The following is a 25,844-nucleotide window of genomic DNA, read 5'->3' as shown; positions in this document are numbered from 1 at the left end:
TTCCCAGAACACTCTTCCTCAGATCTCTGCCCCGCCAGCAACTTTCATCACCAGCCCCCAACGACACACACAGACACACAATTGCACATCAGGTCAAAAGTAACAAATTTTTAAATATGAATTTTATTTGAAAGCCAAAGCAGACACTAAATTGGTAATTTTTGTTTCTTGCTTTTGTTTGTACTTTCCAGTTTGTATATGTAGATGATGTGAAATTATAATTTAAACTTAGGAAAGTGCTGAGTGAAAGTGGATATTCACTTTTCCCCGGGGTGCGGAGGAGTCAGTGCGGGGTAGGAAGGGTGACTTGCCGAACATCCCCCCTGGTGCTGAGGCCGCCAGTGAGGTGGGGTGGGGTGGGCTGTGTGGGCGTGTGGGGCCAGATCTGGCTCAGCCCTTGCAAACAGGAAGCCTGAAGTGAGAAAGGGAAATTCTGTCCAAGAAAGAGAAGGCAGAAAAGTGGCTGTTCTCATTTGAATACCCAAGGTGTGAATTCCTTTATTAAGTCATAATAATTTTCCAAAAATTCTGAGTCCTGCTACTTTTGACTGTCAGTCCTGCCATTTAACTCTCTTTCCCCAACCTCCACACTCTTCAAGGTGACTCCCAGTCCAACCAGGGAGTGGGGGCTGCATGGGAGGGGGCGTCCTCTGGCCTCCTGGCATGCTCTGTCCTCGAGTTCCTGGTTCCTTTGGCCACACCTCTGGTCAGCCCTCTTTCAAAAATCTCCCTGGAACTTCTTCACTGTCCGACAACACCTTTCCCAAGGCCTAGTCCTTATATTTACATTTGTACAGAATTTTTGCCTTTATAAAGTGTTTCTAGCTCCCCACTTGATTATCACACTACCCTGGTGAAGTAGCACGAATGGGATTTTTACTCCCATTTTATAGGAAAGGAGACCGAGGCAGTCCTCTGGATTCTCAGTGTCATCAGGGACGAGTCGCAGCCTCATGTTGGCCCAGCAGTGCTCCTTTGGCACAGGTTCCCTAGTTTTCTCTTTTTCTCACATTTCCTAGGATCCCAGTGGGCTCTGTGCAGCAGACACATTGCACACACGGCTGGCGGTCCTTCTGATCGCAGGCTGCACTCACAAGCTTCGTGCTGCCTGGCAGGGTCCCTCTCCACTCTGTAGCTGGCTGCCAGGTCACCGTGAGCCACTCCCGTCCAATGCTTGCAGTCTTACCTCTCACCTTCTGATTAGATTTTTCAGCTTACAAACTTCCATTTTATCCAAATGGATCTGTTTTGGTTTGTTCTCTCTAGCCTAAATGTTAGGCATCCAACCTAATAAGTTTCAAAAATTAATATAATTTATTTTCCATCGTGTCAGTGCAAAACAAAAAATGTTCTTAAGCCAGCGCACTGAAGACAAGACTCCTCCCTCCTCTCCTCCTTCTGTTTCTGGAGTCAGCAGCAAGAAGGAGTGTAAACGCGTGTGGGTCTGTGTCCCTGTGTGTGCAGACCCACTGATTTATTCCATCCTTGACTGGTTTTGTTCCAGTTCTGTCCAAGTGGCCTGTCCTATTCAAAACGGAGATTCCCGGAGCATCTGGACGTTCATCAAGGCCCGTTTCAGCTGTTCGTAGGTTACAAACATGATCACATTCCAGGCTCCCAATCGAAGAAAGGAGGGTGTAAATCTGGTGAGAGAAACAACCCCAACATCAGGCGGGGTGGGTGGAGCTCCCAGAGAGCCCCCGCTGTGCACTCCACACCACAGCGGTAGTGCCAGCCGACCTCAGGAGCGTTTTCTGGGATTGGTTCAGTCTTTTTCTTCTCTGCCGAAGGGATTTAGGCAGAAGTTGGAACCAGGAAAGATAACTAACATTTTTAGTGAGGTCACTATTTCAGGCAGTTACTCTCGCCGTTCACATAAGGTGGATAATGATTGTCGCCAGTTGTCTTTTTCAGACACTAAGGCCCAAGGGGGTTAAGTCGCTCTACTAAACCACCTGACTCCACTCTGCTGCTGGACGTTTCTGGGCTCATTTACATCCTGAGTGGTCACCCCGGATGAGGCTCCTGCCAGGGCACCAAGAAGGCGAGGCACCACAGGGTGAAGATGGTGTAGCACCAAATTTAGCTAATCCAGAGAGCCTGCCTGTCCGGTGATAGCGTGTCTGGGAGAGAGTCCCCACCTCAGCTGTGCCCCACAGACTCAGGGAGGAGCCTGACATCTGGCCCATGCCATCCTCTTCAGCCTCTCTCTGCTAATCCCTCCCTGTCCTCCCTGCTCCTGCCAGACCCTTATTTCCAGGCCCTTACCCATGTTGCTCTCTCTGTTTGGCATGTCCCCTACGCTCCTCGTCTGGCTGGTTGCTATTGGCCCTGTAGGAATCAGCTTGGGTGCCATAACCTCATGCCAAGGCCTCTCCTGAACCCTCTGCCTAGTCCCCTCACAGGGAGTATAGCAGCACTGGGGCGCTGAACGTAAACTCTGGAGTCAGGTCTGGGTTTAAATCCTAGCTCTACTGGTTTCTAGTTTCATGATCTTGGTTGAGTTAATCTTTCTGAGCCTGTTTCCTTGTCTGTAAAAGGAGGAAAGCAACAGTGTCTACCTCATAGAGTTATTGTGAGGATCAAATGAGTTAATGTACCGCACACTCTACAGGCCCAGTAACCCCAAGTGCTCAGTAGATGTCACCTACTTGTCTGCTGCTCTTCAAGGGAAGCACAGCACAAGGGCCGGCCCCCGTGAGATGCTCAGGAAATGTTTGCCAAGTAAAATAATAAACCGAGACAAATGGCTACAGCTGGAGATGGTAATGGTGGAGGTAAAGGCACTTATAGGAAAAGACCAGTCTGTTCATGGAAACACACACGATGATGTCATTCCCAGGGTGGAGAACATGCTTGTTTGTTGAGCTCAGTCTAACACTGGGTGCCAGAAAACTGTCATCAGTGGTGGGAGGTGAGAGGGCTAAGGAAAGAGCTCAGCAATTCAATGAACACCACTCAGTGGCTGATGGCCTGGGTTTGGGAAGTGGCTCTGCCATTTTGTGACCGTGGACAAGTTACTTGATCTGAGTTTCTTCCTCAGTAACTGGGGAGAATACTGCCCAGTTCAGGGGGTTGTTGACATAACATATGTAAAGTGTTTAGTGCAAGGCCTAACACTCAGGGACTTAGCGATAATGATGATTGTTAATAACCTAAGTACTGAGTGCCGGCTTTGTGCTCGGGACTCTGCGAGATGAAAGCCGTATAAGCCACAGTCCTTGGCTTCAAAGAGCTTGCACTCTAGTACAGCGGATAAACGAACAAATACTATAACACAAAGTAGGAGGTGGTAAATACCATGCAAGTGGTGTCAAGAAAGTATTGGTGAAGCTCATAGGGGACTTGAGAGTGTTGAGGAGGAGGTGGCATTTGAACTAGTCTTGAAGGACAGCTAAGATTTAGAACATGTGTGTTTTGACAGTTGCCAGAGGGGTGTTGAGGGGATGGCTGAAAAAGGTAAAGGGATTAAGAAGTATAAATCAGGCCTTGACTGGTGTGGCTCACTTGGTTGGGTGTCATCCCGCAAAGCAAAAGGTTGTTTGTTTGATTCCCGGTCAGGGCACACGCCTGGGTTGCAAGTTTTGTTCCAGGTCAGGGCATGTGCAAGAGGCAACTGATCAGTGTTTCTCTCCCTCTCTTTCTCCCTCCCTTCCCCCTCGCTAAAAGTAAATAAATAAATAAATAAATAAATAACAAATAAAACTCTTAACTTAAAAAAAGAGAAGTATAAATTGGTAGCTACAGAACAGTCATGGTGATGTAAAGAACAGCACAGTTAGTACAGCCAATAATATGGTAATGACTATGTATGGTGTCAGATGGGTGCTAGACTTATCGGGGTGATGACTTATTGGGGTGATGACTTCATAAGTTATATAAAGGTCTAATCACTGTGGTTATACACCTGAAACTAACATAATATTGTACATCAACTCTAATTGAAACTAAAAACTTATTTTTTAAAAAAGATTTAGAGCATGCAGATGGCATGAGAAAGGCATTTCAGGCAGAGGGAATAGTAAATGCTAAGACACAGAAGCAAGAACACGTGACCCACATTGGGCACCTCAGGCGCCGTCAGTGGTGAGCCCCAGTTGCAGTGGTGGGTTGGGGGTGAGTCTCAGGGTCACCAACCACCTTTCCCGCCTTCTCCCCTGCTCTGTAAGTGTGGGGACAGCACTTTGCCTGGACTCCTTTTGCTCAGATAAGACTCCCCTGACTCTCCAAATTAAATTTGGTTCACTCTTCTTCTTTTTTTTTTTTTTAACTTCCATTGTTCTTGATACTCTCCTTTGTGGCATTTATATCTCTGCTGTTCACCACTGCATCCCCAGATGGACCCATGGTAGGCACATTTTACATGGAAGGAAGGAAGGAAGGGAAGGAAAGGAAGGAAGGAAAGAAAAAAAGGAAAGAGAAGAAGGGAGAGAAAGGGAGGAGAGAGGTGGGAGAGAGCGAGCCTGAGTTTTCTGGGAGGGAGTGTGGAGGCAGGAAGGGGAAGCTCACCCCTTATAGAGGGCTGTGGGGCCCTCTCGGGCCACCATCTTCAGCATACAGTCCAGGGGGCTGCGGTACTGGCCTGGGAGCGAGTTGATATACCGGGTCTTCACCACGTCCACTGGGGAGGCCACCACTGTGGCACATAAACCGGCTCCAAAGGCAGAGACGAAGTGGCAGGGGAAGTTGTCTGTGGCAGGGAAGGGAAGAGCAAATATTGGGCTGTGAGGTGGGGGTACACCTGCTTTCTGTTCCTTGTGAGCTTATCATATGTCCCCAGGTAAGTGGTGAGCTCCTTGAGCATAAGGATAGTATTTTGCATCTCTCTCACTGCCCTGGGTGGAGCTTCTGGTGAGTACTCGTAAGATGGAACAGAGCCGTCCAGAGTTGGAAGGTCATTCAGCCCAGCCACCCTGTTCAAGGAACCTGAAGTCAGAGTAGGCGATCCTCTCTCACAGATGTGTGGTGAGAAGTGGAGCTGGGCTGGAACCCAGGCCCTTGGCTTCTTCCTACTCATCACAATGATGTACCAGCCCCTGATCCTCTCTCTGCTCCTTCTAAAGCCCAGTTGCCTATGGGTGGTGCCCAGTATTTGGAGTTCCAGGTTCCCTCCCTGCTGTGGCGGGGGTGGGCTGCCTGCCCGGAGCCCAGGGCCTCACCAGTGAACAGATGGTAGTGTAGCAGCTTCTCCTTGATGATGTCGTAGGTCACCATCTCAGCACAGTTGACAATGGCATTCCTCATGATGTTGGGCAAAGTTCCTGTTAGAAAGGGGATTGGGGGCTGATAAGTGGGGAGTAGGAGAAGTAAAACCCCCACAGGCCCTTGTTTGGGTGGCTGGTGCCCCATTCCAGTGGTCTCAGACAGACCACCTTGGCTGAGCAGATTACCCATTTTCTAGTGTCGACACCTCTCAGATTATCCGTGTCCTCCTTAGAGGCAGGAAACAGAAAGACCCACCGTGATTGTTTGGGCCACATTTTGGAGGATGCAAATATCTATCTTCTGCAATATCTATCAAAATTTAGATATACCTCCCTGAGACTTGTCTAGAGCTAGAACAGAAGTGTTCCTTTGGAAGAGGGAGGTGGGGCTCTGGAAACAGGGACAGAGCATAGTGCGAGGGCAGAGCCCGAGCAGGGCATCACAACCAGCGCTGGGTTTCACGGAGGGCCAGGCTCCAGTAGGGCACTGAGCAAGTGAGGGCAGGGCCAGAGCTGGGGCCTAGGGGTCCTGCTCTTAACCTTCACTGGGTCCCTGTTTCTTCTGCAAGGATGCATGTGTCCCCCTGGTCTCCATATGGGAGAGACCCAACATTTGTGGAGGTTGCCACCTTTTAGACACAGAGGGAACCCTAAAGCTGTGTTCCTGAGGGAGCTCCCTCCTCACAGCGTCTCCCTATGTCCTACTCCTCGCTGTTGCCTGTTTCTCCTCCATGCTCTGCAGTCACTGCTCTCAGACCTTTGCTTGGAAGGCCCTTCTGTGTAATCTCCTCACAAGCAGAGCCCACTGAGCCTTTGAGGCTCGGCTTACGTGTCACCTTTCCTCCAGAGCCCACATGGGCTCTCCTGCCTGTGGACTTGCACCTCTGCTTGAACCCAGCATGTCCTGCGCCGTGGTAGGGAAGCTCCTTGATGCGTCTCTCTTCCTCCCTGGGAGAGTGGAAGGTGTCTTCTACTTATTTCTCTCTCCCTCCCAATAGCCTGCACATGGTGAAGGGCTGGCAGGTTGAACTGAATTAGGGCATTGTGGTAGGTCAGGGGCTATTTTCTGTTGGGATATTTTTTCAGAATCACGGAATACACTATGCTCTTTGCTCAGAGTACATTCTTTGCTCAGTTCTCTGCCTAAGTCCTAGGGTAGGGAAAGCTCTGCCAAAGGCCCCCTGATACTGGAGCCCAGACTTACCTTTCCACAGGCCCCTGACCCCTTCCTCCCTGGCGATGGTCCTGTAGGCATCCATTGTCCCGCCATACTTCTGGTTGCTCCCGGGGCCAAGGTGTACGGTGGCTTGAAATCGGACCTTCACTACATCCGTGGGCTGGGCACAGGTTACTGCCATGGCCCCTGTGGTGCAGCCCGCCAAAATCCGGGTGGTGATGCCAGAGTCTGGGGAGAGGGGAGAGACTGGGCCAGTGTTCCACCACCTAATGCCTCTCTGGGCCTGATGCTGTTCTCTGCAGGGCTGCCCCTGCCTGATACCTGTCTCTTCTCCTGGATCAGGTTCTGGAACTTTCTTGTTGGGGCTCTGAGTCTCCTCATGAGTGTCTGTTATAAGGTCCCATACCCCAGCCCTGCCTCTGAGTCTGTGCTGCCCGGCTTTTTGGACCCACACACCCCAGTTCTGCTTCTGCCTACCCGCCGGTGTCTGTGGGATACTGGGTACTCACTGTCTGTTCCTTTAGGGGTGTAGAACTGCTTGACAGAGTCATAGAGGCCAATGCGGATAGAGGCGAAGCTCATCTGGCGCTGCAGGCCGGCGACCAGCCCATTGTAGAGGCTGCGGGGACCCTCGGTGCGCACCATGGTCAGGATGGTGCCCAGCACGCCGCGGTACTGGATGTTCTGGGCCATCTGTGCTGCCTGGTTCTCCCCCTGGATCTGAAGGACACCCCCACCCAGGTGTGAGGAGCTTGGTGGGGGTGGGTGGGGCTGTGTTCAGAGGGGCCTGCCTAGGGCTGGACTTGGAGACAAGCACGAGCACAGCTGCCATATCCTGGAAGAATATCTGGGGTTCGTGCAGCAGTTCCCAGCTCCCAGGGCAAATGGAGGCCAGACTGTCGCTCCCACTACAGTGGTCAGGCTTGCTCTAGGTCACCTGGTAATTCCTTACTTTCACTTTACTCTTTATGGTTTACAGACTGTGGCTGGGCCATGAAAGGCCCTGTCACATCAGGCCGAGGAATTGAGATTTCTTTATCTTGGGTGATGGTGACGGGGAGGGGCGGCCCAGGGTCTGAAGCAGCGCAGTGAGTGGCCTGCTCAGGGTTCTGCGTGAGGAACAGTTTGCTGGCAGACAGTGCAAGTACTGTGGTGGAGAACTCAGGGCCTCCTCTAATGTGAATGACGACCCTGGCCACAGGGCACCTACCTGCAGGCGGACCTTGGCCGTGTCCAGCGGATAGGTGAGGAGATCAGCGAAACAGGCAGCTGAGCCCGCCCCTAGGCATTTCACGGCTGTTGTGGGAGGCATCTCTGAAGGCTTTAGTCCAACCATGGTCCCTGAAGTCTCTCCCAGTCCCTCGAGGGCCCGGTGTAGGTCCCAGGACAGGGGCCACTCTGCAGCTCTGGGCACTGGTGCAGGGAGGAGGCTGCAGGAGACAGGCCAGAGGAGGTCGATTGAACCTACGCTGTCCAACCAGCCCCCAATCCCCCCTCAGCACCAAGGGGGCCGTGGGAGTGCAAAGCCCGGGCACTGCCATGTTTAGCTTTGTGGGTGCGGCTGATAAAAACCGGTCACTTAACTCTACCTTATCTCTTTGATCTTTTCCAGCATGAAGTTGCATTTAAAATTTTATTTTTATTTTTTAAACTTTTGAAATTGTGGTATAACTTCCATATAATGGTTGTATGCACATTAATGGTCACTGAACTGTAATGAGAATTGTGCGCTGATTCTGGGATATTTGGCCATGACAGCAGGTGGAGGAAGCGATTTTCTGGGAGGGGACCCAACCTGGCGTCCAAGTGTACATAAGTCAGATCGTGGCACTCCCCGTTGGAAAATGTCCACTGTACCCCCCGACCCCATTATTTAGAAAAAAGGTCCAAAGTCCTTGTCATGGCCCGTGGACCCCTCCAAGAGGTCCACCCCATGCAGGGTTCTGTGCTTGGCACTGCCCGGGAAATCTTGAGATGGGTAAAAACACTGTGTGTGACCTGCCCACAAGGAACTCTTGAGGAGTCTTGCAGGAGCATTAGACATGCCTACAAGCAACAGTAGGGCAAGATGAGCTGGACCAATGTCAGAGGAAGGAGCCATCAAGAAGGGACTCACAGGAGGGAAAGACCCTCTCTCTAGTTTTGAGGAAGAATTAGAACAATTTCACGGCCGGGCTGGTTGGAGGGCTATAGGAGTTAGGCCTGCAAAGGCAGGCAGGAGAAGAGTGTTCAGCAGCTGGAGAAGGGTGTTCGAGGGACAGGGGAGGGGGGAATGGCTGCTGGGATTCTGTGTGAGCTTCACACACAATCTCACGGAATTCTCATAACCTTCCGAAAGGGGGCCGTCTCTTCCTTTCCCTACCTTGGGTGAGCACACCGAGACTCAGAGGCATGTGCTTGCTCAGTGCTCCCAGCCACTAGTGTCAGAGCCTGGCTCCCTCGGCCATGCTAGGCTTAAAATAGCCCTGGAAAGAAGGAAGGATATTTAAATCCATTACAGATGAGAAAATAGACTTAAGATGGAAAGAGACCGGCTCAAATTCACAGAATTCCAACGGGGTTCTTGTGATGGCACAAGGCTCCCTTCACCAGTCTATGCAGGGGCCCCAGTGGCCGTGGTGGTGTGGACGTCCACCGCCTTGCCTTTTCATCGAGGGCTTCGAAGGCTGGGTGGGTGTCACTGCCCATTTCGGTCAGTGAGGAAAATGGGTCCCAAGAGGCTGAGACCTCTGCAGGTTGCACGGTCAGGCCTTGGCTCTCTCTGCAGGGCTCGTCCCACAGTCCAGCTTCCTGCCTTTCTGCAGTGCCTTCTTGAGAGGGTCCAAGAAGGACCTGGCTCCTTGGGAGGATGGCGTGGAGGCCCCTGTCTGCACAGCTGAACCTGGCTGGGGAACAGCTGTTCCTGCGTAGTCATTCTGGGAACACCACCCTCCCCCCCTTCCGCACTCTCCTTTGCCCTACAGAAGTCCAGCAGCTGCCAGGGCTGGCTGCGTCCCCAGTGGGAGGTGCTGGCTCCTCTGAGTGTGGAGGCCCTGGGGGGCTGTGCTCCCTGGTGTTTCTTATTGATTGTCAGAGTGTGCCTTCTTCAAAACCTTTGGTGGTGCTGCAGACTCTAATAGAAGAACCCTACAAATTAGGTATTTTTACTTCACTTTCAGAGTTATGAACTGAGGCCCAGACAAGTGGGATGGCCTATCCGAGGTCACAGGTGAGCAGGGCTATGTGACAGACACCAAGGCATTTGTGTGACGTGCCGGCCTGGCAAGGGGCACTTCATAGGCATTGTCTGACAGGCTGGATTTACCTTCCTGAGGGAGCTTGGGGCCTGAACCACCAAGACTTCCCTTCTGAACTTCCTTTTGTCTCCAGCTACCCCTGGTCCTATACCGTACTTTTCTGTAGGATCAGCTCATTAGCTGCTGTGGTTCCCCGAGGTGGAGAACACCAACGACTGGGACAGGGCTGACTCACCCTGCTTCTCTGTGCCACCAGGTACGGGGATGGCCCGGGAGTTGAAGAGCCCCGGGAGGAGGAGTTGACCAAGGAAACCTGCTTGCTGAAGGAGGCATTGAGAAATCGGAGGTGCCCGCAGCGGCCTTTGGTGGAGGGCCTCAAATGCCAGGGCTGTACTTAATCTAGCTGGCAGCGGAGAGAGGGTGGTGGTTTTCAAGCTGAGGAGTGACACCAGCAGAGCCTTATGAGAGCATGCTGGTGCAGGTGCTGAGGACAGACTGGGAGCTGGGGGGCTCAGAGACCAGTGATGGGTCATTGAATGGTACAGCAAGAGGTGGTGGAGCCTCAGCTTGGTCAAGAGCCGTGGCCTGGGGGTGAGGCTGGAGCATATCCAGAGGTAGTCTTGAGCTACCCACTGGAGGCAGAGTGGATGCACATGGATTTAGGTCAAAAGCCACGCCTTTTGGGGAGGGCTCTTGCACTTCCACTGGTCAAGGTGGGGTGGGTGTTGGGGAGGTCCTAATGGTGGGCACAGGTAAGGGCTGCCCTGAGGCCGGTGCTCCCCAACCTCCTTCCCTCTTCACTCTAGCCTCCCGCACTGGTACTCAAGGAGACCTAGCAGCCAGCAGACCTTTGCCACTGGCTGGTAGGAGAGGAAGTTGACAGCAGAACCCTCCTCCAGGGGCTCTGTTGGGGCACTTGAGGAATGGAATATTCTGGTCTGCATGACCTGGGGTAATGGTGCCCACTAATGCTTGCAGAGTGCTCTCCGCACCGGACCCCGTGCTGAGGGCTTTCTAGGCATTGACTGATTCAATCCCGTTGTAAGACTCTAAGGTAGTTGCTATGATTATTCCCACTTCCTCCTCAAGGGACTGAAGGTCTTTGAGGACTTCAGCTGGTCCCAAGGCTGAGGATTGGAGCTGGGATTGGAGCCCAGGGCCATCTGACAACTGTGCCTGTCACATTGCCCAGAGTGTCAGACTTCAGGGAGAGCACAGGATCCCTGGAGCCGCTTGTTTACGAGTGGATTCTCACCCCTCAGCCCAGAGATCCCCATTCAGGTCTGGATGGGGTCTGGGGATCTGCATTAGAAACAAGTTCCCTGAAGTAGGGGTCAGAGGCCCCAATTCTCAGATACACTGCCCAAACCCTTCATCCCGGCGAAGCCTCCGCAGTGTCCCTACTGAGAAAGTCGCTGCAGGGAGAGTTCCTGTGGGCTCTGTAAAACTCTCAGCATGCACCCTGGGCCAGGCCTCACCCCAGACATGCCTCCACCATCCCTACTCAGGAAAGAGTCCCCAAGGCCCTCATGGGCAGAGGACTCTGTGCTCCGGAGTCATCCTGGAGGCATTCAGGGTCAGATTAAGGAGGAAGCCACTTGTTGTCTATGGGGATAGACAAAAGCACAGCAGAGGCAGCCAGCGGAGCAAGGGGTGAGTCCTGTGTGAGTGACAGGAGTGGTGGGGCCGAGTCCCAGCTCTGCCACTGTGTCCTCCTCAGGCTGCAGTTCCCTCACCACGACAAGGTTGGGGCTGGACTAAATATCCATTGGCCCGGCCATGCGATGGCAGGGATCCCTGCCAGTTCCTGGCTGCGACCTGCAAGCCGCCATGAAGGGGAGGACGTGGGGTCTTACCTGCGAGGCCAGGCACGGTAGGGGAAGCACAGGGCCTCCTTAGGGCTCCTTCCCGGGAGGTGGCAGCAGGAATCGGACTGCCCCTTTGCCATTCACTGCTGTCTCTGCTGCCTGCACTTGGCACCTATCTTTATACACCCCAGGTGACCTGAAACCCGACCCTGGAGACGCTGGTTGACAGTCTGATCACTTGACAAGAGACGGCTGGTGAGGGGCAGGGAGGTGAGGGGGGAGGTCAGAGTTCTAGATCTGGTTCAGTTTCTTTGACCTAAGGTTCTTTAAAACAGCTCCTTTCAGCTCCTGAAAGAAGAGCTACCTCAGGTGATAAGGGTATATACAGGGTCCGGCAGAAGTAAGGCCTGTTTGAGTGTGGCTGGTAGGGTAATAACAGGGGTGTAATAATGTATAGTTTAATTTGAACATTTCCCCTAAAATGTCATATGGTGTGCTTGAGTGTGATATTGTTATGTTACAGAATTACATGCTTGTGATCTTGTAATAAAAGATTTTGTAATAATAAAGGGGTGTTATTTGTGCTGGACTGTGTATGTATGTGTGTGTGGGGGGTGTTGGATCTGTTGCTTTGAAAGTCCAAAGATCAAGGCCTCCCTCGACAGGTGGGGTGGGGCTCTCCTGGGCCTCCTCGTAATAACGATGACACTAACTCTCATTTGCTGGTGCCTACTATGAGTTAGATACCTTACATGCATTATTCCTATTTCTTACAACCATATGAGGTAGGCACTATTAGGATTTTAAGCTTTAAAAGAACAGCTTTATTGAGCTATAATTCACACACCACTTTCCTATTTAAAGGATATAATTCCATGTTTTTAGGATATTCACAGTTATACCGCCATCAGTCATCATGTTCAATTTTAGAACATTTTCATCACCCCTCAGAAACACCCCCGCATGCATCAGCAGTCACTTCCCTCCCCGAAAGCTCCAGGCAACCACTAATCTACTTTCTGTCTCTGTAGATTTGCTTTTCTGAATACTTCATATTAATATAAACATGTGGCATGCTCCGTGACTAGCTTCTTTCACTCAGCACAAATGTTTTCAAAGCTCACCTGCGTCCATCCCTTTTTATGACTCAGGATCCTAACGTTTACAATGCTTATTCTACAGAGGGGAAACTGAGTCTCAAGGATGGACAATGACCTACACAGGTCATATGGCCAGTATGAGGCAGACCTCTAGCCTGTAATTGTAATGTCCTTTGGGTCTATCTCCTGTCACCACTGATTTCGATGACATAACACTTGGAGGCTCTGGCACGGACGCTGCTGGAGCCAAAAGGGAGCTGGGAAGGTGTGGGAGCAGGGTGGGACGGGCCCCCTGCAGCAGCTGCTGTAGGGTAGGCGCTGAGTAAGGGTTGGGCACATCTGAACCTGGGACCCAGGTGACGGAGAAAAGAGGAGAGAAGGGGAAGGGGTCAGGGGAGAAGGGGGTGAGGAGGAGAGGAGGATTTGGGCACAGAGCCAGGGCCCTGAGGTGGGTGGTCGCAAGTCCAGCTGCTCTAGTACCAAGCCCACCCTCCTCCTCGAACCAGGCTCTGCCCTCACATCAGAACAGGCAGCTGTGTTAGTGCAGTGAGAAAAGGGGCTGCTGAGGTCGGGAGGGCGCAGGGGGCAGGTTCAGGGCTCTGAAAGCACGGGCCTGGAGGTGGTGGGTGAATTACTGTGGGTACTATATACAGGGAGGGGTAACAAGGGGCAGCAGGCCCTGGAGAAACCCAGAGTGGGCAGCTGGGCTGCTTTGCACTGGCCCGAGAGCTGCTTGAGGGCAGGGCCAGGTGTGTCTTCTCTGGTTCCTTGTCCCCAAATCCAGCCTGCTCTAGAAGTTCCAAGGTTGGTTGCTATGAGCTGGGATCAAATGCCCCTGAGTGACCAGAAACACCCATTTTCGGGTATCTGCAAAGGGAGAGCTCAAAGGGAAGTGTGGGAGACACTGGCTAGCACCGGGGTGGTCGGAGCAAATACATACCTCATACTGTATGACCCTGCAAGGCAATTCACCTCTGAGCTGTCCCTGGGAAACAGACCCAGCTTAGGGGGATGCAGTGGGCTTCAGACCCTCAGGGTGCCTTTGTGTCATAAACGCTGCTCTCGGCCTGGGTAGAGGCAGCCTGTACCTTCCGTGGCCTCATCCTAACTCAACCTGATCAGGCTATTTATAGGACCTGAAGCAGGATTTGGAAGGAATATTCATCACCTGCTTAACCCTTCAGGCCTGGGCCCCTGACTGCTCCATTGTAGGTTCTCTGTGGCCTCAAGAGAGGTAGAGCCCAGGCCTCAAAACTCTGGGCTGGTGACCCGAGAGGGAGGCTCTGGGCAGGGTGGAGCTGGCAGGCCGAAGCTAAGGGGGCTGAGGTGAACAGATGAAGGAGGGCACTTCACTGATGAGGGCAGCCTGTCCCCCACTGGGGTTCCTGCATCACCCTGTACCCTCTGGGGGCACGTCCTGCTTGTCTCCCAGTTACTGGTGTGCTTGCCTACCCACTGATTTGCTCCAGAAGAGTGGGCGGGGGCTGACATCTCCTCAGGTTCCACTAAACGCCTAGTGCAGGTGAGGCACTTTCACAAATGTCATCTCATTGAATCTTCACAACAGCCCCTAAGAAGCTGGCATTATTATCTCCGTTTTACACCTGAGGCAACCGAGGCTCAGATGGAGGGAGAGCCCAGCCAGAGGGCACCTATTGGGGAAGTGGCAGAGCCAGACGGGTCTCTTCTGCATCGCCAGGTGCACGTGGCACGAGTGCGTTCTCGGTTCCCCTCTGGGCTCACCTCAGGACTTCTCTCTTCTAGGCACCTTCTCTGACTGCCCCAACCCACAGGGCTTCCCCCATAAACTCCCTGAGTCCCGAGCACTTACTGGCTGTAACCTGTTTTGGTCACTGATTGCAGAAGTCTTGCAATAACTTTGGAGGTATCTTGTGCGGTGACTTACTTTCTAGCTAATCAACAGAGGCAAATTAACTTCACTGAGCTTCAGTTTAACTATGAAAAGGGAACCCTAATATGCAGGTTATAGAGCTGTTTTGTTTCAGACTAAGTTAAGTGATCTGTGTTTGGGGTTGGCAAGCAGGCCCTCCACGTTAGCTCCCTTCGAACCTCTCACAGCCACCCTGCACACCTTTGCCTCATCTTCCCCACAGGATTTGTCCACAGTAGCTGCTCAAATGTTTGGGGCCTGACAGTTGGAGCCAGAGCTGCCCATCCCAGAGACGGGGGATTCTGAGAGGGCTTATCCCAGGAGACTCCCTTTACTTTGTTGATAGATTTGAGGCACCAGCAGAGGAATAATGGATGTCACCCTAATTTGGACCAACCTGATCTTTGGGGAGCTCAGAAGTCTCACGGTAACTCTGCCCTGAGTTTCAGACGAGCTTCTCCAAGGTACTGCGTGGTTGTTAAACCTCTGCTCTGGCTGTTAGAACAGAAATGAATCCCTAACACCCCTGTCCAGTGGTGTACCCAAGAAATACTTGTGCATGGAATACAAACACCAATATGATTTTATTCAAACAAAGGCAGGAACAATGACCTTCAGAGCTGGGTAAAAGCAATAAATTAAAAGCATGGTTAGAATTTCAGACAATCAGGCAAAATGTTTGAGAGGTGATTTTCCCCTCCTCTCGAACTGATTAATTCAACACAGCTAAAAATAATTTATATCTATAAAATACCCTTATTCCCAAGCAAATGAATTGAAGGTGGCCTCAGTTATGCATGATGCATATGATCTACAACCCGCCCCCCATCCCCCACCAAATCTTTAAGGCAGAAAAGGCCCATCACAGGCAGAGGGTGGGCTGTGTCAGCTGTATACTGTGCCAAGGACATGAGGGGCAGTTTCTCAGCCAAAAGATGGCTGCTTGGGTCCCTTCAAAAGATAGGCGAGCCACTTGGGTGCTGGAATCCACTTTGTTTCTAGCCTTTGCCTCACCACAGAAGGAAGAGGACGAAGTCCTTGCAGGTGGACACGGGGCTGGTTCGGGACGCTCCTACCATCTGTGCTGGCTGGGTCTCGTCATGCCCATGGGCTACGCTGGTGGTGGCTTCAGGGTTCTGATGGCCCTGACAAGGGCAGACCCGGCAGCTCCTGCAAGCTGGTCAAGGCTGAGGGACAGTGGGAGGTGGGTCCTTCCTTCAGTCTTTCAGGCTGCATTTGTTCTTCTGGGAGTATTGGGAAGAAAATATCCGTGCAATCCTGCGAGTTTCTTCTTCAGGCAGGCTGGGAGGCAGCGAGGTAGGTCTGGGGCGACAAGGCCTTTGGAACTCAGCTCTTCCAGTGGCTTCGCTCTTGGCCTGGACAGAAGGAAGTCAGCTAGGTTAGCACTGAGGGCGTGGTACTGCCAAGAGACGGCTTTGATTCCTCTCATCTTTCGGTCCCTTGGCTAACAGTGATGCAGAATTTACCGGCTTACAAAGCACTTTACAAACCTGACCTTGTTTAATCCTTACCTCAGCCCCACAGGAGGGTCCATCATTCCCATGCCATGGCGAAGAAACTACAGTTCAGGTGAAATAAACTCAAGGTCCCACGGCGCAGAGTAGCAGAACTAAGATGTGGACTAGCTCAGACTTTTTCTAGGCCTCTGGAGGAGGGGCAGTCTCCCCCAGGCCAGGTTTGAAGCTGCATTTGTCCTCTGAGTTGTGACTATCCCATGTGTGACCCTGGGAATATATCCAACTTCTGGGGAGATGTTGGTGAATAATACACTCTGCTGGCTCTCTGGAGTTCCCGATGCCACCAGGTGGTATGAAGCACACACTCATGGCCCTGCTACCATCTTCCTGCCTCGAGCTGCCAGGTGAGCACTAATTCCACCTTCAAGGTGCTTGCATTAGGGTTATTCCGTTTTGTCCTCTGGACTCCCTGTGACTCACTCATTTGCTCAACCACTTTTACTTTTTGGTGCTTAGTCGGTGTCGGGTTTGGTGAAGGAGCCCAAAGCTATGTAGGAAAGCTGCCCCAGGCAGCTGGGTGAGAGCAGGGCCCCAGGGAAGAGGCAGTGCTCAAAAAAGATGGGAGTCGCCACCACAGGCAAACCTGGCTGACTGGGTTCCAACAGCCCTGACGGGGGCAGACCCGGCAGCTCCTGCAAGCTGAAACCTGCCCTGTGGGTGGACATGTCTTCCCTGTCCTCAGCTCCCAGGAGCTGAGGTCCTCACTAGCTGAAGGAGCACTAAGATCCCACAGGACTACTCCTCAGGCACGGAGAAGCAGCTTGGTGGAGACCCTCGAGATTGAGGCTACCTCCCTGTCTCCTGCAATTCACTGCTAATGGGAAACTGAGGCCCAGCTACAGGTGCTTCTAGGATCAGTAACATTCACTGATCCTTCCTTCATTCCTTTAACTTGTCTAACGCCTACTGTGAGAGGGAGACAGAAATGAACAGACCATTTCTTGACCTCCACAGCTCAGAGTTAAGCAGGGGAGACAGATCTACTGAAAGAATTAGAAGAGCAGCCGGCATATAAGGGGATTGGAAGTCAGGCATTCCCACTCTGCTGCCTGGGTGTGTTTCCTACCCATGGAAAAGGGGGAGGTGGGCAACTTTGAGGGTCCTTGCCAATCTGGAAGTCAGAACGCCAAGGGAGTGCACACAGCCTGAGTAAGCTCTCAGCACGAGCAGCCCACAGGCAGGGTTTCCTGAGAACTAAGAGGTGCTAGGGGCTGAAGAGACTAGAAGATATGGCTCTGTCTTCCAGGCAGGCGTGGGCTAAAAGGAGAAGTAGGAAACCAACCCTTTGCTAGTGTATGCATTTCTTCTTCCCAAAATACGGGAGGCTCCTGTACCCCATAATGCCTCAGGCCAGGGGAGGCCAGTTGCCCAGTCACTGCCTGTTACCTGCCCCTTCCAGACTGAGTGCTCCTAAGGACATGGACTGAAGCTGACTGATGCTTGTGACTCCAACTGGGCCAGGTCCAAGATAGGGGCCTGGTAGCTGCTAGATCAGTGAATGGGTGGGACCAAGTCACGTGACCAGAGGCTTAAATTGGGTGGGGAGGAGACCGCCTTTTGCAGCAAGTATTATTCTGGAACCCGTGGTTGTCACAGCCTACCATGTGCCAAGTCTTTAGTTGAGTCAAATCCTTTCTGTAGCATTTTAAGCTTCAGCATACCTCTCTCCATTCCCAATATCCAAGGCTGTCATTTCCTGAGCTATTTAGGATTTAGGAGTGACACCGAGTCCCCTTCTAGTCATCTAATTGTTCTGCAGATGGATCTTCTGGGTCACCAGTTGTATCTTAATTTCCATTTCTCTGCTATAGTGAAAGGGGGCCAGGAGATATTGGTCTTAAACCCCAAACCCTGAGACCAGGCCTCCGTGTCCTCTCTGACAGAGGAGAGGCGTTCTCCGTTTGGAGAGGCTCTGATGGGTCTTGCTCTCCACGACTGGAAGGGCCCAGTATCTCAGCTCATGAAATGACCATCAAAAGATCTTCGTTGGTGATTCATCAAACCTTTTAGGAGCCAAAGACCTATTCACCCTAATCGATTCTTAGGGACAACAGATAGCCACAGTTCCTGTCCTCGGGGAGCTGCTCAGCTACAGGAGAGACAGATGCCGACCTGCCCAGTAATCACAGGGATGAGGCCTGGAAATTCGGAGCATGGAGAACAGAGCAACTACTAGCAGCTGAGGAGGTCAGGGGAGTCTTCATGCAGAGGTGGGACCTGAGGTGGGCAGGATTCCAACAGAGCTGGGGTGGACAGGTCATCCCGTCAGAAGGAACAGTGTGATCACCGGCCTACATCTGCTGGCTGGGCCAGCAACTCCAGTGTGGCCGGTTCAGCCAACCACCCAGCACACACACCCAGACCCAGCGACTCAGGGGACCTTATCTGTATGGCCCAGGCCCAGGGGCCAGGGCCTGGCTCTGTGTACAGGGAAGGGCAGGGGTGTGGAAGGACGGTAAACACACCCTCAGCGGCGTTTGTTTTTTGTTGACCTCTACAGAGTTTTAAAACATCTTGACTAGTAATAAAGGTTCTTTCTTCATCAGGATTGCTACCCCCAAACACACAACCCTGGAGGGGCTGGGCAGAGGTTAAACTGGTACTACATGTAGCAGCTGCTCCTCTGAAGTGCCCCCATGCTCCTGCTGGGGCCCTGTGGGCACAGGTAAGCTGTCACCGTAGCCTGGGGTTTGCAGGAGCCTCGGCCTTCCAGGGGAGGCAGAAGGAACCCTCCTGGAAGCATGGTTATCAGACTAAGGAGCTATAGGGGCTCTGGAGTCTAGACAGTGGGTGTCATATGTGGGTGACATCCCTGGAACAATACTTTGACAATGGACTTGACAGAATATAAAGGTGGAATCTGAGTAAGGAAGATGACAGTGTGTTCCAGGCAGGGGCTCAACTTGAGCAAAGAAAGGCGTGAGGAGAGAATTTCTTTGCTGGAAGCAGTGGGGATGGGCTCGGTTGGACAGCAGGCAGAGAGAGGGGAAGACACACGTGGAGAGGCACTGACACTTGCTGAGGCAAGTTCCCAAATGAGTGAGGAGAAACTGACCCAAGTTCCTCTTGTGCCTTCCCAGTGGACTGGGACATGGGTGTGGGGGCCTGGTACCGTCCTGGGTGGAAGGACAGAACTGGCTTTTCCAGTGGGCGGGGATTTAGCGTGGCAGCAGGCCAGGGGCTCTCCAACTGCTCCCGGCTTTCCTGTTAAATTCTCTAACTTTCTGCCCAACTTTCCCATTAAATCCTTTAACTTTCAAATATGGGAACTTGCTTTTTTTCTGGGCACCTGGGCACTGAGGCCATGAAGATGAATAAGCCTTTTAGCCTATTATTTGAGACGGACATATCTCAAAAAAGCCTTTAGCGCCAAAGGTGGAACTCTTTAGGGTGAAAATAAAGCATTGAGGGAGGGATAAGGAATGGTGATGGAAGGAAAACTGGGGACTTCCTGGGGTCCTCAAATCGAGAGACTGACCCTGGTTGGGGAGCTGGTTCTAGTCATGGCTTAGTGCTTCTTAGCCAAGTGACTCTGGGCAAGCCATGTTCTCTCTGGGCCTTGGTTTCCCCAACTGAAAATGGATCAGCAGAAGCAGATAATCTACAGGTTCTCTGTAACCCAGGCCCGTGATCCCCTCTTTGGCCACATGTTCCCAGGAGGGTGGCAGGGGCAAGTGCCCCCACTCACCCCTGCTCCGGGGCGTCTCACAGGGGCGGCGGTGGCGTGGAGGAACACTGGTCTGCGGCGCAGCCCAACTGCCCCACTTACTCCGGGACAAGACACTCTCTCTCTGGGTGTCAGTATGTTCATTGCCAGATGGAGCTAAGAACTTCTGCTTGGCCTTCCTGTCTCAGGGTATGTGAAGCTGAGAACTAAAACTCAGACATGACCAAGGCTCTGGCCAGGCACAACATCTTGCAAAACACAGGTGCTAAGCTAGAGCTAGAGCTGACACCAGGTAGAGAGAGTGAAATGAAGCCTTGCTGTTCTCAGCCAGGCAGAGAAGAAGTGGGGTACAGCACCCCCAAGGTGTGCCCAGTTGTTAGGCCAGGCCTGGCCAAGCTCTCCCCACTCCGCTAAGCCCTGTCCAGTGAGCCTCTGGGCCTGACATTAGGGCTGAAGTTCTGTTCTTTGCCAGAGCAGGCTCCCCCAAGTGATATAAACACCAACTCAGGAGCTGGAAGCAAAACTTTCCAGAGCGGAAAACCAAAGGAAACAGCTGCGTGGTTCAGGCTGGCTAGGTGGGCCTGCCAACAGATTGCTGCTTCAGAGAAAAGTGAGGGCTCAGTGTAACTGCCTGTCTTTCTCAACTTTCACCCCCTTGGCTGGCTGCCTTTTCCTGGGGTAGGGAGGGGCTCCCAGAGTCCTCTCTAAAGGCTGGGACTAGGACTTGGTGCTAAAGAGAGCAGGAAACTTATTGGCTGCAGCTAAGAGCAGGGGGGAAGTGAGGACAAGATGCACATACTGGAGGCCTAGCCCTGAGAGGCAAATCCTAAATCTGACCCATTCAGCTCAGCCTACCATGACTGGCGTCCCTGCTCTGAGCTCATACTCCATTTCCACATTAGAGCTCTGATGGTGTGGGTCTCACTACCTATAGATGCTCCCTCTGGTTCCTCACCATCCCCTAAGGCCTCCCTCTCATTCCTCTAAGAAGCCTTCCTTGACAACTGACTATCCACAGGGCTGGGGTCACTTCTTCAACCTGGGCCTGTCTTCCCATCTACCCAATGAAGAGGCCTGACTAATCCAGACTCCTTAACCTTTTGATCTCATGCTCTGGCTGTGAGAGGGCTCGAAAGTCCAGATTCCTGAGAGGAAAGGGTTAAAGTGACACTTCAGGAACTCCTGGCTCCTCTCAGGAGAGGAGAGGCGACTTGAGCCTAGACCCTACCCAGCAGACCTGTGGGCCCTTTCCCTTGAGGTGCCTGCTAAATTGCACTGTGGGCCAGAGTGGGCACCAGCCAATTCTAGCTGTTTCCCTGACTTCTGTACACCCTTGGCCAGGGTGCTCAGCTCCTTCCCAAAGTTCTGTGTTGCCTTTACCAGAAACCCATTAACCTTTAGATCTCCTCTTGGGGCTCAGCAGATGGCTAAGGTCTTGGAGGATCAAAGAACTGAGGCAGCCCTGGCTAGTGTGGCTCAGTTGGTTGGAGCATCATCCCGTAAACCGAAAGGTTGTGGGTTCAATCCCTGGTTAGGGCATGTGCACAGGTTGAGGATTTGGTCCCCAGTGTGCTTGAAAGGCAGCTGATCGATGCTTCTCTCCCTCTCCCTAAGGTCAATGAGCATACTCTGTGGTAAGGATTTAAAAAAAAGGAAAAAAAAAAAAAAGAAATGAGGCAATAGGTCAGGGCCTCCTGCTCCAAGCGGGGCAGCTCAGCCATGTGGCCTGGACCACAGGCTGAGGAGAGAAGACACTGGACTCAGGAAGTTCACTTGGACTCCTGCTGATCTTATCTGTTGATTTTGGGGTGGTTATGCTTCTCTGTCAGGACTGTGTATCTTTTAGATGCCTCCGGGCTTGCGGAAAGGAAACCAATGGGCAGAAAATTTCCTTGGACTCCTGGGAGAAAAGCAGCAGCCTTAAGTTCAGCATTAAGACTCACAGACAGGCAGGCCCTGGACCGCTGAGCCGAGGGCCCCGCCACCCTCAGGCGGGAGCAGAGTGCTGCCTGGGGCCTCTGACTCGGGGTCTGACCTGAGTACACGGTAAAGAGCTACAGCCCTGAGCACTGCGCCCCACACTTCTGGGGCGCCCTTCTCAGCAGCCTACTCCCAGTGTTAAACTTCTGATCATGTCTCTATCCCTAAGTATTTCTTTCTAACCAGCCCCTCCAAAATGTAACAGCCTAAGAGAGAAATTTCAATAAAAAATTATAAAAATTACAACAGTTAACATTTGTATAGTTCTTACTATGCTGCACGCCAAGAGCTGTTCTAAGTACATGACCTTACTCTGTTAGTCCTAAACAAGCCCTAGGAAGCAGGTACTACTGTTGTGCCCATTTTTCAGATAGAAGAACTGCAGCACAGAAAAGTTAGGTAACTTGCTCCAGGTTACACACAGGTAAGGGTGAAAGCTGAGCTTTAAACTTAGGCAGTCTGGACTCAGAGGCCTTGTTCCTCACCACTACACAAAACTGCCTGATAAAGTCTGTGTTGCCTCCCCAGAGACCAGAGACCTTGCCCTAGACCCCAGAAAGCCAGCAGCAGAGCCTGGGCAGAAATCAGGTCTGCTGACTCTCAGCTCCCCAGCTGGCCTGGACACCTTGATCACCAGTAATGTCTGAAACACTGTGGTCTGGCTGAACGGAGGTGAGAACTCTGGGGTGGGAGGGGATGGACGACCTGCCTGGCCTTGTCTCTGACTTCCTACCTCCTACACTCACTCTTCAGGAACAACAGCCTTTGGCCTCAAGCCTGTGGTTCATCCAGGGGCTCCTTTGTGATGTGAGCAGAGCCTGGCCTTAAGGCAGGAAGGCAGAGAACAAGACAGAAATCTTATGGTGGGAGCTGCCCCGCAGCAGGCAGAGAGGCCAAGGCTCCGATGACAGGTTGCTTCTTGTTCTTTGTTCTGATTCCTATCTGCCTGGATTGCTTTGGTCCAGGCCTATCTCTCCTCATCTCTGGCCGTCTCTCTAGCCCGTACTGTCTGTACCTCCCAGGTGCCAAATTCTGTTGATTCTCTGACAGACTTCTTTTTTCCAAATCCATAGCCTACAAGGCCCTTCCTTCATCTTTGTTGGAGTCTACTCAAGCCACTCCCTGTGTCTCTGTCTTCCTTTCCCTATACCCCTTTTCTTTGCTTTGTTTTACTTAAGTGTTAATTTAGGCTAATGCCATTTGAGACAGTGAATGGTCTGGAGGCCAGTGCCTCTCAGAGAACACACTCCCCAACGGCAGGGTCCACAGCACCCCATCCAGCTTTTTAAGCGTTACAAGTGCTTGGTAGGAATTGGCGGACTTGGATATAAAACTGGCTCCCCTGAGCTCCCAGAGGAAAGGGCCACAGCTCTCTGTCTGCTCCTGCATCTAGTTCAGGACTAGGCCTTTGTACATTTGCCAAAAGATGTATATTTCAAGTTTGAGGCTCAAACTACCTTCCTACTCTCTGGCCTGCCTGCCCGCAGGCCCAACTCTGGCTCTCCTAACCACTGAAGGGAAGTTATTGAAGGGTTCTCAGCGGAGGCATCATGTGATTTATTTTACATCGAACAGGTGAGGGCAGAAGCACAGAGGCAAGTTGGGAGGCTCCTGCAATAATCTAGGCAAGAGATGATGGGCTAGAGCAAGGTGGTAATGGTGGGGGTGATAAAAAGTGGTTGGATTTGGATATATTTTAAAGGCAGAGCTACTGCGATTTCCTGGTGGACTGGAAACAGAGGCATCAGGAAGAATTCCAAGGGTTTTGGCCCGAACAACTACATTAGAAGGATAAATTATCTGTACTGAGGTGGGAAAGACTGAGGAACAGATCTGAGAAATAAAGTCTGGAGGTGAGTTTTGAACATGTTGAATTTGAGATGCCCATTAGACATCCAAGTGGACATAGTGAGGAGGCGGCTGGACACATGAGCCTGGAGTTATAGGAAAGATCTGAGCTAAATAACCACAAGAATTCTGCAGCATACAGAGGGAGTTTAAAGCCTTGAGATTGAATGGGGTCACCTACAAAATAAGTGTAAATAGAGAAATCTAATGATTATGGTCTGGGTCACCCCTATACTAATGAGTAGGGGAAATGAGGGAGACCCAGTAAGAAAGGCCAAGCAGGACCAGCCAATGAGGGAGGAGAACCAAGAGACACTGAGGCCATAGAAACCAGTGAAGAAAGTGTTTAAAGGAGAGAGATCAACTATGTCACATGCTGCTGAGCGATCAAGTAAGTTGGGCACTCGGATTGGACCACTGGCTTAGGAATATGGAAGTTATTTCATATTTTAGCAACCTTGGCGAGTCCCTCCCCACTCCAGTGGTGAGGTGGGGTAAAAGTCTGTCTACAGTGGTATTCACACTGGCTGCAGGATGGAGAGTGGATGGTGGCGGGGAAGTGTGGAGATGAGTGGGACTAGTCAGAAACTGCTGTGGGTGAGATGAGTGGGACTAGATAATGAAATGGTGAGAAGTGAGTTGATTCAAAAGATATTTAGGGGTTGGCATTAACAGGACCTGGTAACAGATTGGCTGAGAGCCGTGGGGGATAGAGGAGGAGGAGGAAAAGATGACACCCACATGCTGGCAGCAGTGGTGGATGAGTTTACTGAGATGCGTGCAGGTGGTCGAGGGGCTACGCAAAGGACGACGACAGGCTCAAGTGCTGGATAGAGTGAATGTTCGTAACATGTCAAAGATAAGACATCTAGGATACAGTGCGATCCAGGTGTATCTGCAGCGTGGGAGAGAAGTCTAGACTGAAGATAAGGATTTGAGGCTCATCAAACTATAGTAACTGAAGTAATTGGAGTGCCTGAGATTTTCCTAAAGAAACATCTCCAAGAGCAGAAGACACAAGAATGGGGAAAACAACATGTAAATTACTGTTGTCTCATTGTTAACCTCTTTCCTCCCCTTTTAGGGAAGTTGATAAAACTTGTTTGCTCATAGTGGCTAAGCACACAGCATCAGAAGTAACTTTATTTTTTTTATTGTTATTATTTTTAAAACATATGTAGGGCGTCTGCTCACAGGAAGGGCACAAGTTCTGTGCCCTTCCACACAGCGGCCCCGAGCTCCTGTTGGGTGTGTTGTAAACTGAGGAGCCATTCCTTCAGGCTCCCTGCTCTGAGCACACCCTAGAAGTAACTTTAAATAAAACCAGGAAGCTGTCCCAGTGAAGAGGTTCTTCGTCACAAGAGGGAAGAGAAAGCAGAGGCGGCAGAACTCTACTGATTCACTAGTAATCTGAAATGGTGCCGCCTGACGGCTGTGCAGCAGTCCAGATAACCCTGCCGTCCTTCTTGAGGAGGCAACAACTATACGATAAAACTGTTGTGAGGAAGGTAAGCTATGAGCTGCCTCTGTACCCAGTCTGAGTGGCACTTGGTATTCTACAGGACAGCCACCCTCTGAGGCCGGACAACCCCATCTGGCAGATGAGGAAACAACAGACTCAGAAAGACCAGAAGACTTGATTAATGTCTCACAGACACCTGTATCCACTATACATGGAGGATGGAGGGGAAAAACCTGCTCCACACATTCTTGAAGTAGAGATAGTTTGGACGGCTCCTGGGCTCAGGTGCATCATTACAATGTGGAGTGAAGGATCAGGCCTCCCCTTAGATCTTGTGGTAAAGCCAGAGCACATGAGCCAGCACTTACAAGCTCTCTTTTTGAGGATGGGTCAAAAAGACCCATTGCCCTGGCCATGAAGTACGTTGGCTACAACATAGGTGCCCCAGGATACAGGCTGAGAAGAACCGAGCAGCCTCTCAAATTGCTACTCTTCTTCCTTCAGGGCCAAGGATTCTATCTATTCTGATAGAATCCTCAAATGGGGGTACGAGACAGGGCTCCTGCCCTCCCCTCCTCATCTCTCACTTTGAGCTGTTGACTATGCCTATTTTTTCTCTCTCTACTGCATCGTGCTGTTTTCCCTTTCTCTACTGGGTCATTGCATTAGCATACAGAAAACTGTAGCTGGTCCCATATTTAAAAACCAAAATCAAGCCCCCCCCAACCCCCGCACCAGCTTGAACTCACTGCTATTCCAGTCACTGATCCTGCTTTTCTGCTCCACATGCACAGTCGGCTTTATGGGAGCAGTTGGTGTCTCCATTTTGTCAACATTCAATCATTCTTAAAATTTTAATTACCTGTGATTTCACTGTGTAATATTTCAAAGAATCTATGTAACACATGTAAATTATGAAGCATAATAAAAATT

The 25,844-nt window shown here is 51.5% G+C and overlaps 2 protein-coding genes, 1 long non-coding RNA gene and 1 other non-coding gene across 8 annotated transcripts in view; 1 reads left to right on the top strand and 3 right to left on the bottom strand.

The window, feature by feature from the left end:
- Window positions 1-460: 460 nt before the first annotated feature.
- UCP3 (uncoupling protein 3) lies at window positions 461-11,643 on the bottom strand. 4 transcript variants are annotated; one of them, XM_036028820.1, is made up of 8 exons: window positions 11,474-11,530; window positions 9,853-10,020; window positions 7,592-7,811; window positions 6,891-7,101; window positions 6,409-6,609; window positions 5,160-5,261; window positions 4,510-4,690; window positions 461-1,643 (listed from the first exon to the last, which is right to left on the bottom strand). In XM_036028820.1, the coding sequence occupies exons 2-8, from the start codon at window positions 9,948-9,950 to the stop codon at window positions 1,529-1,531; spliced, it is 1,128 nt and encodes a 375-aa protein (XP_035884713.1). In that variant the 5' UTR covers window positions 9,951-10,020; window positions 11,474-11,530; the 3' UTR covers window positions 461-1,528. The 4 variants fall into 4 exon arrangements, with proteins under 4 accessions (XP_035884713.1, XP_035884715.1, XP_035884714.1 ...); XM_036028822.1 differs by lacking the exon at window positions 9,853-10,020 and adding an exon at window positions 8,710-8,846 and having other exon boundaries at window positions 11,474-11,493; XM_036028821.1 differs by lacking the exon at window positions 9,853-10,020 and having other exon boundaries at window positions 11,474-11,643.
- Window positions 7,002-25,483, top strand: LOC118501263. Its single transcript, XR_004903887.1, has 3 exons — window positions 7,002-7,062; window positions 7,277-7,279; window positions 25,469-25,483. It is a non-coding gene; the product is annotated as an uncharacterized LOC118501263 (long non-coding RNA).
- The window catches only part of C2CD3 (C2 domain containing 3 centriole elongation regulator), a 123,074-nt gene continuing 112,211 nt past the window's right edge, over window positions 14,982-25,844 (bottom strand). For both annotated transcript variants that reach the window (XM_028515804.2, XM_036028819.1), the window contains one exon: window positions 14,982-15,792. In XM_028515804.2, coding sequence (XP_028371605.1) covers window positions 15,634-15,792 — 159 coding nt within the window. In that variant the 3' untranslated portion in view covers window positions 14,982-15,633. The remainder of the gene's footprint in view (window positions 15,793-25,844) is intronic.
- LOC114501212 lies at window positions 24,623-24,752 on the bottom strand. The gene has a single exon (XR_003684964.1). It is a non-coding gene; the product is annotated as a small nucleolar RNA SNORA11 (small nucleolar RNA).

Source organism: Phyllostomus discolor, chromosome 6, assembly GCF_004126475.2.
Source record: "Phyllostomus discolor isolate MPI-MPIP mPhyDis1 chromosome 6, mPhyDis1.pri.v3, whole genome shotgun sequence".
Lineage (NCBI taxonomy): Eukaryota > Metazoa > Chordata > Mammalia > Chiroptera > Phyllostomidae > Phyllostomus > Phyllostomus discolor.
The sequence above is the reverse complement of the archived record's forward strand: the minus strand, read 5'-3'. Positions and strand labels throughout refer to the sequence as shown.

Bases quoted from the DNA above. Each gene is read 5' to 3' on its own strand.
- UCP3 (XM_036028820.1), bottom strand. From the start codon at position 9,950: ATGCCTCCTTCAGCAAGCAGGTTTCCTTGGTCAACTCCTCCTCCCGGG. The intron at 5,262-6,408 runs GTAAGTCTGGGC...CCTTTCTAACAG, and splicing joins GGTCAGGGGCCTGTGGAAAG to GAACTTTGCCCAACATCATG. The intron at 1,644-4,509 runs GTGAGCTTCCCC...TTCTCTCACCAG, and splicing joins CCCACAGCCCTCTATAAGGG to ATTTACACCCTCCTTTCTTC.